The sequence below is a fragment of the Muntiacus reevesi genome, chromosome 2 (assembly GCF_963930625.1).
Source record: "Muntiacus reevesi chromosome 2, mMunRee1.1, whole genome shotgun sequence".
Classification (NCBI taxonomy): domain Eukaryota; kingdom Metazoa; phylum Chordata; class Mammalia; order Artiodactyla; family Cervidae; genus Muntiacus; species Muntiacus reevesi.
This window is the reverse complement of record NC_089250.1, coordinates 86,623,114-86,633,971: the sequence shown is the minus strand read 5'-3', so window position 1 is coordinate 86,633,971 and position 10,858 is coordinate 86,623,114. Positions and strand designations below refer to the sequence as shown.

The following is a 10,858-nucleotide window of genomic DNA, read 5'->3' as shown; positions in this document are numbered from 1 at the left end:
AATTTAGCACCTTTAAGAAGACTAACAGTTTAGCAGTTCTTTTAAGCTTAATAAATGGAACATGACATTGTATATTATAATCTAAAAATAACTTATTAAGGATACTGTTTCTTAAAAATGCCCTTAAATAGGCTAATTAAAAAGTCACTAAAATGCATATATAGTCATGGACTCCCGAAGTTATTGGGCCACCACTAACTATGCATTAACTGTTGCTGTTTAATTTAAAACATATAGTCTGTGTGTACCTGATCTTGAAAACTATAGTTTCAAAAGTTCCTTTTGTAGAGAAGTCTGCCAAGCCATTAATCAATAAGAAGAGTAAAAGCTGCAAACATCTAGGAAATTTCTTACTATGTGATAGTAGACAGGAGTTTGTTAAAAATATCCCTATTTTGGTGCTTTCCACCTTTTATCTCCATTTATAAATTTAGGTTTCAGGGCATCAGTAAAGCTCACACATGGCTTTGGCTTGTGAATTTATTCCAAAGCTTTCCAAAAGGTAGGTTTTTTTCTTTCTCTTTTGTCTGCAGTGAATTTTCTCTGGCCTAACATTGCTGTTTTCTTCCACTGCTTTCCAGTGAGCAACTCCGTGTCTTGACAATCTTTTCAATGTCGTCACTATCTTCTCTTTCCAATCTACTATTGCAGAATGGCTGGCTAAACTGCAAGTTGAAAAGTAAACAAGTGCTTTTCTGGCTGTACTTTGTTCAGCTCTTCTCTTTATCTGCTTCCCCTATCCAGTTGCCCTTTCCCCAGTCCCTAGCACTTTCTTCCTCCTTCCATCAGTTGCCTTTTTGTTCCATGTCTTTTATCTCCTGCCTTTCTCCTGCTGGTTCAGTCAAACCCCAACCCCAAACCCACACATCCTCTGGTCACATTGCCACTGGTGATTAAAACAAGAGCCACTCTAAGCTTACTTTAAACAATTAAAAAGGCCTCAGAAAATGTTCAGTGCTCCCAATTTTATTTTTATTTAATGCTAAAAGTTAAAGAAAAAAAAAGTACTGTAAATCTGACAAATGACAGAATGCAGGTGATATTTCCATAGCGTGATTTTAAAATAATGTTGATATCTGAGATTACACTCACTTTAGTTGACATGAGTTTCATCATATATAGAAAAAGTATCACCTTCAACTTAAAAAAAAGTAAAGGTTAAAAGGTGGCACACTTTTAAAATACTTGGTGGCCAAGGAAAGGTATCTAGTAATAAAGTTGTAAACCATGTGTACGTTCTTATAACTTTTAACGTGAGGCCACATGAAAGACAGTACATCTGTTAAATTCTATAAATTGTTAAAGCAAAAAAAGGGAAAGCTTCAACACCCCATCCCCTAATATTTTGAGTATTAAAAGCACAGCTGAAATATTAGGATTTGAAATCTGATACTGCCCATGTACAGTAAGTAGCTTTCTGACATCTTTATCCAGCTGTGGAGAATCTCTGCACTGTCATGAGCACAACAAAGAATCAAACCCATGTCCCAGTGCTAACTTCTTAACTTCAGAGAATGCCAGAGAAGTAACCCAGACCAACACTTTTCCAGCTGCAAGCTTTCTATAAGGCCACCCAAGGGCCAGTCGGACTCTTATTTTTTAATAGGAGTAAACTCAACATGCAGCCCCTTTAAAGCTGTTTAAATTCTCCCTCTTGAACACCAGCGCAGAGAAACCATAGGTTGTCTTTTCCACAGCTGGAGAGACTTATTCAAAACAGCAGGATGGTTCTTTATTAATCTTTTGGAAAGCTTATCTGTATAAAGATTGCAAAACATACAGATAGCTACCACAAATTAGGTCAAATGACTGATCAACTTGTAATGTCTATGAGGTCAAACTCCAGTTTATAATAAAGTGCCTAGATACACATTTATACAACAGACCATAATAAGTTGAATTCTTTACAAATGTCTTTATGGGCATGTAAAATTGACTGTGTTTCTGCATGTGTGCATTTACATAAGAGAAACCAGTCTGATCTGAGTCATAGATATTCCAATTTTTAAAAAAAAGTGTAACAACAAACTGGTTAATCATGCAAGTCTGTTTGTAATATAACAATGACCGGTAACATGAATTTGCACAGCATTAATAATAGGTGCACTCATTAAAAACACCATGAAAAAAATACTGTATTTGGTGCAGTATCTGATTTTCAAGTGTTAATAACTCGACCATTAAAAAATATTTGAGCAATTTAAAAAAGACAAAAACACAACTGAAAAAGTTAATCCAAAATGGGTAACAATCTGTATTTTCAAATTAAAAGCTCGGTTGTGAACCATACACAGACGTTGTAGACCTCGAAGCCATGATTCAGCCTAATTATAGGGCCAAGTTACAAACACCTGAACATAAAAGGATTTAAAGTAGTGTTCCTGTCAATGTTAAATCATAACAGCACAAAAGAAAAACCAGTATCACTGTGAGACAACTATTTCTAATAACTGATGATTTATTGGTTTAAAAAAAATCATTTTACTGATGCAAAATAGTGATCAGAAGAAATTAGTTTACAAAAGGTTTCTAAAAAGAGTTTGAGAGGTGGGGCCTGTCTATAATGTAAAACTCTTTCTTTAATTTTTGCTAGTTTATCGTTTTTGTCCAGAAGAACAGTATTATTCACTTGGTATTTCAAACACATGTGAGAAAGAAATTACAGGTTTCCTCCACCCCCATCTGGGCTGTCACTGATATGCCCATGGGCAGTCCTGGCAGCACCCCACGCTGTTACTGTCATTGTACCATACTGTATTTAGCACTCACTAGAAACAGGGTGTAGGTGATCATATCAACAGCAATAGCGCTACAGGTAAATGATAAAACAACAAAACACAAAACGGAAACGAAACCAATCCCACAATCTCCAGTTCACCTGGACTGTAACTTCTCTTTCAATTCTTTTCAAAGGAAACGACCACAGCAACGACAGACAGAGCTCCAAGGGGTTTGAAAAGATCAAGTGGCGCTGCAGAGTCAGGCTCCATGCAAAGATGGCAGTGCCATCTTGTCCCCACCAACAACCGTTATCACTGTCTTGAGTCACTGGATTGTGTATTATGTAACCAACTAGCATGCAGCATTGTCATCTTACAACTGATCACATGGGCAGTGAACAGTGGTCAACTCTGCCTTAAAAAAAAAGTCACCTCCCCCCCCCAAAAAAAACCCCCCACGCAGTCCTGAAAATCTCTCAGCAGCAACTCTCAGGCAGTCATCAATAACCTAACAACTGAACTTTAAGAACAAAATCGAGAAAGATTCACAATCGATTTCCTGTTACTCTAAAAGGGCAAGGTTTGGGGGGAACTTGCTGAAATTTCTCAGTGGCATGCCCACTTCACAACAGTGCCCCTTTCCTCATTTCCTTTCCTTCTCCACCAATTGGCCTCCAGCCTGAGAAAGGGGCCAGCAGTAAAGAATAACAGACAGTAAGGCAATCTTACAATGTCAGAAAATGTATTTGGCTTTTTTTTTTCTTTTTAAAATAAGTGCATACAAATACAGCTAGAAGCGTTTCTGCTTTACCAAGTGCTCTAAAAAAGCAGCGCAAGTCACAGCCTACATTGAACGGTAACTGTCACCAGGATAATAAAGCACAAAGATATGCTAATAACGTTAACAAAAGAAGAAAATGCTTTTATAAGTACATACCTTTTGTCGTCAAAAAAAAAAAAAATAGAAACACATGTATTCAAAAAAATCAAAATTATACAGCCATGTTTATGAAGTCTACATTTCCCTTGTCTTGGATATATATATATATGTGGAGATATATATACAATTCAAGCAGTTTTAGTTAAGATTAATCATTGGGTTTTTCTGAAACCGGAAAGTCACGAGTCTCTCTCTTTTTTCACTTTCACATCTCCAGCAAGGATGGTTGCAATCTCCCCTTGCATGAAGGCCCAGGGGACATTGGAGCCCACAAGAGGGCATTTTTCCCCACTGGGACAATAGACCTCTCCGCTAGCTCCCTGCTGTTTGATGCTTTGTCTGGAGCAGGGGAAGCAGAACTTGTGCGAAGGGACAGAAGGGCACTGCACAAAGTGGGTGTCCTCCAGCCGCTCATGACAGAGTGTGCAGCACAGTGGGGCGCTGGCGGCCAGAGAGGAGTCCGGGAGGCTGGCGGGGTGCACTGGCTCCAGTCCTCCAGCGCTGCCTGCCCCCTGGCCCCCCACCTCTCGGGGGCCCAGCCTTCTTTGGTTCATAGAGGACGGAGAGGGTGGACTGCTGCTGTTCCGTCTGGTGGTGGAGTGCACCTGGTTGGCATCTTTCGAGGCATGACTGCCCCCTGCATTGTCTGCTACTAAGATCAGGGCTGCCATGGGGGACTGGCCGTTCTGGGCCGCTTCAGGCGGTGTGGTCCGGTTGGAATGAGGTGAGGCAGTGGGTGGTGGTGGCGACACAAAAGAGGATGCAGGAGTAATGGGGATCTTGAGCCCTTCTGTGGATGTAGACAGCCACGGCTGGGCCTCTCCATTGATCTTAGGGGGCCCAACTTCACCTTCTGGCTCAGGAGAAGGCTTCCTTTTCCTTGCTGTTCTTGCAACTGGAAGAACAAAGACAGAAAAGGGGAAAAAAAGAAATAAATGAACGTGCACTAAAAAGGCTCTTTCTTTCACTAACACGTAACACAACCTGCTAAAGAATTTCTATTCTCCAAAAGCGGGTACAGAAAAACCAAGTTTCAAGAGCACGTGCGTGCAACTTAAACCACTTAGACTGAGAAGGCTCTGAGGCAGTCTAGCAGTTAAAAAAAAAAAAAAGGCACGGAAAATGGCACGGACAGCACTGCCTGTTTTTCCACACGCCTGCATGTACCCAGGCTGCCCTGTGCACATGCGTTAACGCCCCCACCCCCAACTCTCAGGTTAAAAGGTGATTGGTGCCCTCAAGCTGGCGTCCAGGAATGTGCTGGGAAAGGAAAGCCCTGTGTCGCTGCCTATGGGCCCTCTGACTCATCTCTGTTATGCTGCTTCAGCAGAGGAACACGTTGCCACTAAGCACTGGTTCCGCCTAGAGCAGATCAGGAAGTTGGATGTTTGCTATTTCTGGGCCGGGGGAGAACGGCCAATAGGAAGAGCACCCCCTCCTCGGCTCTCAGGCCCCGCTTCGCCCCTAGATCCCCTCACTCCACAGCTGCCCCTACCTGCTTTAGACCCGTTGGCCCCGTTGGCCTCGAAACCCAACAACCTGCCTGCAGTCAGGGCCGGCTCCTTCTTAAACTTGCTCTCGAAGGGCGCCGAGTGGCCGTGCTGGTGCAGTGCCAGCAGCGTGTCTCGCACGGTCTTGGGCCGGTTGACCCAGTCCTGCTCGCCCGGCCCGCGGCCTTTGCCTGCGCCCTCGGTGCCCAGCTCGGCCGCCCCGGCCGCGGTGGACAAGCTGTCGGCCGGACCGCGGTGTGAGGCCGCCGGCGGCTGCTTCTCCTTGGCCGCTGCCTCGCGCTGCTCGTGCTCCGCGGCCGCGCTGCTCGACACGGACGCCGGCCGCTTGTGGGCGCCCATCTCGGTGGGCTGCGCCGAGCCCAGGCCGGCGGCCGCGGCCCCGGACACGGCGGCCAGCGAGGCGGCGGCACGGCCGCCCAGGCCGAGCGCGGCGGGCAGCGGTGTGGCCGAGCCGTTCATGAGCGGCACCAGGGTGGGCGGCACGGCGTGGCCGCGCCGCGGGTTCGGGCTCTGGCGGTTCAGCTCCGGCGGCTCCTCCAGCTTGGAGAAGCCGTTGGGCACCAGGATGCCGTTCACAGGCGGCGGCTGCGGCGTCGGCGGCTGGGCCAGGGCGGCGGCCGGGCGGCTGCCGCCGAAGTCGGAGCCCAGGCGGGGGGGCCTCTCGGCTGCGGCGGCCGCCAGAGGGTAGCGCTCCAAGGCCTGAGGAGCGCGCGGGGCGGCCTCGGGGCCGCCGTGGCCGAGCTGCTGCTGCTGCTGCTGCAGGAGAAGGTCCTTGGCCGAGAGCGGCGGCGGCTTAGCGGCAGCCGGGGCCGCGGCGCCGGGCGGGGAGCGGCCCTCCGGGAAGCAGCCGTGCGCCCGCTTGAGCTGCCGCGCCGTCTCGATGACGAACTCGACGCGGTCGGCGCCCTCGTAGTTGACGCAGCCGCGGCACACGGGCTCGGTGAAGTCCCAGATCATGGCCCAGGGCATGCGGGGCAGGTCACACAGGTAGCACGACTGCCGCCGGGACGCGGCGGCCACCGCCACCGCCGCGGCCATGTCCGAGGAGCCCGCGGCGCCGGAGGAGGCGGCGGCGGCGGAGGAGGGGGCGCCGCCGCTACCCGCCGGCACCACGCGCGCCCTCCTCCCCCCCCAACCCCGCGTCTCCCCCACCAGCGGCGGCGGCGGCCGCAGAGGCGGCGGCGGCGGCGGCAAAGCCCGCGAAGGCTCGGCGCCCGCGCAGCGCCCCCGGTGCACGAGGGGCGGCGGGCGCGGGGCGAGGGGCTGCAGCCGCGGCAGCACGTCCCCCCGGCCGGCGCGGGCGGACGGCGGGGCGGCGCGGCGCGGCGGGCGCGGCGGCGGTGGGGGCTCGGCTGGAGCCGCGGCTGGCCTCCAGACCGGGGCGAAGACGGGCCGCGCGGACGCGGGGGAGCGCAGCAGGTCGCGGCGGCAGCTGGCGCGGAGTGCGGGGCGGGGGGCGGGGAGGCTGGGGGGGCGGGGGGCGGGGGGCGGCCGCCGGGGCAGGCTCAGCCCGAGCGGCGGGGCATGCCGCGCCGGGGCGGCGGCGGCGGCGGCCGGGCGGCGCGGAGCTCGGGCGCGGCGCGGACCCCGGGTCGCTCCGCTGCTCTCTCACAGCTCCTGGCGTCGCCGCTCTCCAGCGCCCGCGTCAGCGCCCAGCCCGCCTCAGCTCCGCCGCCGCCGTCGCTGCTGCTGCTGCCGCCGCGGCCGCTCCACTTCTACAGACTTGATTCTTCGACAGCCTCGCAAGGCGCCTGCGCGGGCCCCCTCCCCTCGCGCGCGCGCCCGCCCTCCCCCGCGCCCTCGCCCTCCCCCTCCCCCCGCCGCAGAACGGGCGCTGCTGGGAGAGCCGGCTCCTCTGCGCCCGCCCTCCCGTCCGCGCCGCGGCCTGTGTCCCCGACGTGAACGCGTGGCTGGCGCAGCTTGCTTCCCTCCACCCGCTCCACTACCTCGACCACTCGGGCCGAGTTCCCTTCTCTCCAGGTCCGTTTAGAGCAAACCGTGTAAAACTCGTGTTTTGAAAAGCAAGGGCACTTTGTAACTTGGTTCTGTCCAGTTTTAAACGTCTTTTAAGGAGCTTTATTTGAACTCTTCGGCAAGTGCTTTTACACTCGCATGTGTCTTGGGGAGGACACAGGCGCCGCCGGTCCCCTGAAGTTTTACTAAAAGAGGGCGTGCTCGCAGGCCTAGGATCGAGTCCACCCGCCGCTTCCCGGAGCCCCTCCGGGAGAGAGCGGAAGCACAGCGCGTTGGACCCCGCTCTCCCTCCCACCCGGCCCGCGCTACCGCGCGGGGGTCCCAGCCGCCTGGCGCAGGTTCGCGCGGCAGCCGCGTGACGTGGGCGCGGGGCCGCGGGCCGCGTGCGCCGCCGCCGCCGCCGCCGCCGCCGCCGAGTGCGCACGCTCAGCGCAGACGTGACTCGGCGCCGCTGGCACTGGCGGCTCCATTGAACGAATGCACATTCCAGGGATCCGGGGTCAGCGGCCAGAGCGGCCGCGTCACCGCGCAGGCTCCGCCCCCCGCCGGCGACTCTAGTTCGCCAGGCCGCGTCCGCGGGGCCAAACTTGGACTCCAGGTGGCGCGGGGCACGAGCGGCGGCGGGGTTCGCGCGCTCTTGGGGGTGAGCGGCTGGCTGGCCCACGGGTCGCGCGGACCCGGCAGATCTCGGGCATTCCCGGCCCCACGGCGCGGGCAGGGGCGACCTCGAGCCCGCCACACGGCCCAGGCTGGGCTTAGGTGGGTGCAAACCCGCCTGGCGCGAAGGCGACATGTGGGTGCAGAGCCAGCCAGTCTCGCCGCGTTCTGCCACCGTTGGCAGCCACAGGCTGTGCCCAGACTGAATTGAGCACTTGAGTTTCACACTTTTATCGGGAGGAGGAGCTGGCGTGTGTTATGGTAAATCACTTTTGGCTGGTCGTTAGTCTTCCTGACTAATAGACGCGGGCTTAGTCACGCTCAGTTGGGACCTTTACACTTCAGCTCTGGAAGGGCGGCCTCCCGAGCTTCCTTTGTTGGAAAACAGACCCACCTCTCTCCCTGAGACTGGAATGAGCTGGTTAAGTGTGGGAAGAACAGGGTACTAATTATATTATCTTCCCTACAACTGGATTGGTAGGTGGAAAGAGAGAAAAAAATCCTGCTGACGTTTCTCTCTAGTTGTTGCTATTGAAAATGCCAGGTTGCCTCAAAGGATTAACCACAGGGAAGAGGAAAAACACCCTTAGAGAAACAGTGGAGGGAGCTGCTTAAAGCACATGAGAAAACCTGTTCGAATATGGCACAGAAAATGTAATGCCAGACCTAAACGTTTTTGCAGGCAAAGCTTGAATGTCTTCTTGTGGGGATTTCCAGAGAAGGTGCGCCACCGTAAAGGTCTCCCCATCTGCTCCCGGATCTTGCCCTGCAATTACAATCCTGCCTCACCCTTTCCTAGCTGGGAGCATAGACCCCGATACCCAGCAACTGGTGCCTGTGGGTTTGGCCACACCTGGTCCTTGCTATCGTGCACCGCTTTCAGAACCTGTCACTCTCCTAGGAGACCCAGAGCCTCTCCTAGCATGTGACTTCAGCCAGTAGGCCACTAACCAAAGGGAATGAGGCCCAGGCTCTGTGCTGGAGAGAGATGAGCCATCTCGATACTCCCCAGGAAGTGGCCTCAGTAGGCTGGGATGGAAATATTAAAAGAAAACAACTCGGGGTTACAGCCACGGCCTAATTTTACTCATTTACCTGTGAGGAGGCAGGCACTGTAATATCCTCGTGGGACAGCCTGTCGCTCTATCCCAAAATAGAAACAGCTCTAAATTCTGCCTTGAGGGGTATACTAAGTCAGGGTTTTTATGGAACAGAGCTTTTCTTCTCCAAATGAAGAGCAATTCCTTTTTATTTTACACTGCCAGTTTAGTGTTGAAACCTCAAGTTGTTGTAACTTCCCTAACGAAATGCCCAATGGAAAATGGAGAGGTTTGTTTTAGTTCTGGTTTCTCTTGCCATAAAAGGATCCGGAATCAAGGGGGTTAAGACTGGCCATGGATCCAGAGCAGCAATTCCTTATATTGTATCAAAAGTCTTTCATGCTGCCTGGCCTTTCATGTCTCTCCGAAGCAGCTTTATCGATGTATGCTAAGTAAACAGAGCTTTGTTTTCCTCTTCCACCCACCGCCCTCCCTCCCGGCACAGACTGGAGTTGGAGCCCTTCCAAGCGGCTGCTGCAGCAGTTAGAGCCGCCTCCTCCACACACAGGAGCAGGGTTTCTAGGGTGAGGCAATGCGTCTGCAATTCGCAGAGACAAGGCAGGAATTGTAATTGTAGTTCATCATGTGATGACTTATGAAAGAGGAAGTTGGTATGTTTTAGTCACGTAGACTCTGCCCTCTTGCTTAAAAGGCCCCAGATCTTCTCAAAAGAGAACTATGATCATCTCTGCCACTCCAAGTCAAGGTTACCAGGTTGGCTGTGGTGTCCTCCTACACATTCCTATGTGGCCAGACAGGCTGATGCCGGGTGTTGGTGGGTCAGTGGGTTGAAGCTGGCTTTTTAGCAGAATGCTGAAATGCTGCAATTTGTATTAAGAACTAAAGGAATATTCTATGGGGAACACTCCTGCTGAGACAAGATGGAGCAACAGTCTTCCTTCCAGCTCTAATTTCTAACATTTGGAAAAAAAAAAAAATTGCAGCTTAGAAGCAAAAGGAAAGCCATTCAGTATGCTACTCTCCAAAACTGGCATTAGGGAAGTGTCTGAGGTAAACCAAACAGAGCAGTTCTAAGCAGTAGCTCAGTGCGTAGAACAAATCCAGCCCCTGCACAGGTTTCCCCTGAGTGAGCATTAAACATCTAAAATCTGAATCTGAACCCTGGAGCTCACTCCAATTGAGATGCTCTTGTTAACACACCACAGCCCTGTACTGGCAGGTGACAGGGCAGTGTAAAGAAATGATTCTCACCAGACGACCCTGATGAAACTCTGCCTGGAGGACACACAGCTGTGGGAGAGCGATGAACCCCTGCCCCCAGCAGTGTGTGGGTGCTGTCCAGGAGGTGGTATTTCTAGGGACTGCTGAGTTCCTTTATGTCACCCTGTATCCACGCATGGAATCACAGCCTTCATTCTTTAGAGTGCAGCTTCTATTAATAGCACGATATTTCAACCTAACTCAAACTTCTTAAACTCTGACCCTGGCATATTTGAAGGTTAAAAAAAAAAAAAAAAAGAATGCAGCCATGTGGCATCTGAATATTTGTGGCTACCATCCTAGGCTCCCTGTACTGGGCCAGAAGTATCCTAAGACTGGAAGAGCATGTGTGATATTCAAGGCTTTCCACTTTGAAAAAGTTATAAATACATATTTGAGCATATTTGTTTATATGACACATCCACACATACTATCGAGAGTCATGACATAAAAGAACCTTCTGTAATAGATATGAGCACCTTCCTTCTAAGCAGTACCATTTTATGAGACAATTCTACTGGTTTTCAAATTGCAAATATGCTATTTTAGAAATACATTCTCTCTGTTTGACCTCTCCCAATAGCCTACCTCCCCTGTGTGCAGAAAACATTCAGATACTAAAGAGACTTCTGCATATGGAGGAGATAAACTGTGTGGAAGGTCTAGGAAATCACAGAAGCACTCAATCATCCACATATTACACACAGAAGCTGTTAGTCACCAGCCTGTGTGTAA

At 51.6% G+C, this 10,858-nt stretch overlaps 1 protein-coding gene across 2 annotated transcripts; it reads right to left on the bottom strand.

Annotated features, from left to right (window-relative positions):
- Nucleotides 1-950: 950 nt before the first annotated feature.
- IRF2BP2 (interferon regulatory factor 2 binding protein 2) lies at nucleotides 951-6,604 on the bottom strand. 2 transcript variants are annotated; one of them, XM_065922288.1, is made up of 2 exons: nucleotides 5,156-6,604; nucleotides 951-4,555 (listed from the first exon to the last, which is right to left on the bottom strand). In XM_065922288.1, the coding sequence occupies exons 1-2, from the start codon at nucleotides 6,207-6,209 to the stop codon at nucleotides 3,840-3,842; spliced, it is 1,770 nt and encodes a 589-aa protein (XP_065778360.1). In that variant the 5' UTR covers nucleotides 6,210-6,604; the 3' UTR covers nucleotides 951-3,839. The 2 variants fall into 2 exon arrangements, with proteins under 2 accessions (XP_065778360.1, XP_065778361.1); XM_065922289.1 differs by having other exon boundaries at nucleotides 5,204-6,604.
- Between the last annotated feature and the right edge of the window lie 4,254 nt (nucleotides 6,605-10,858).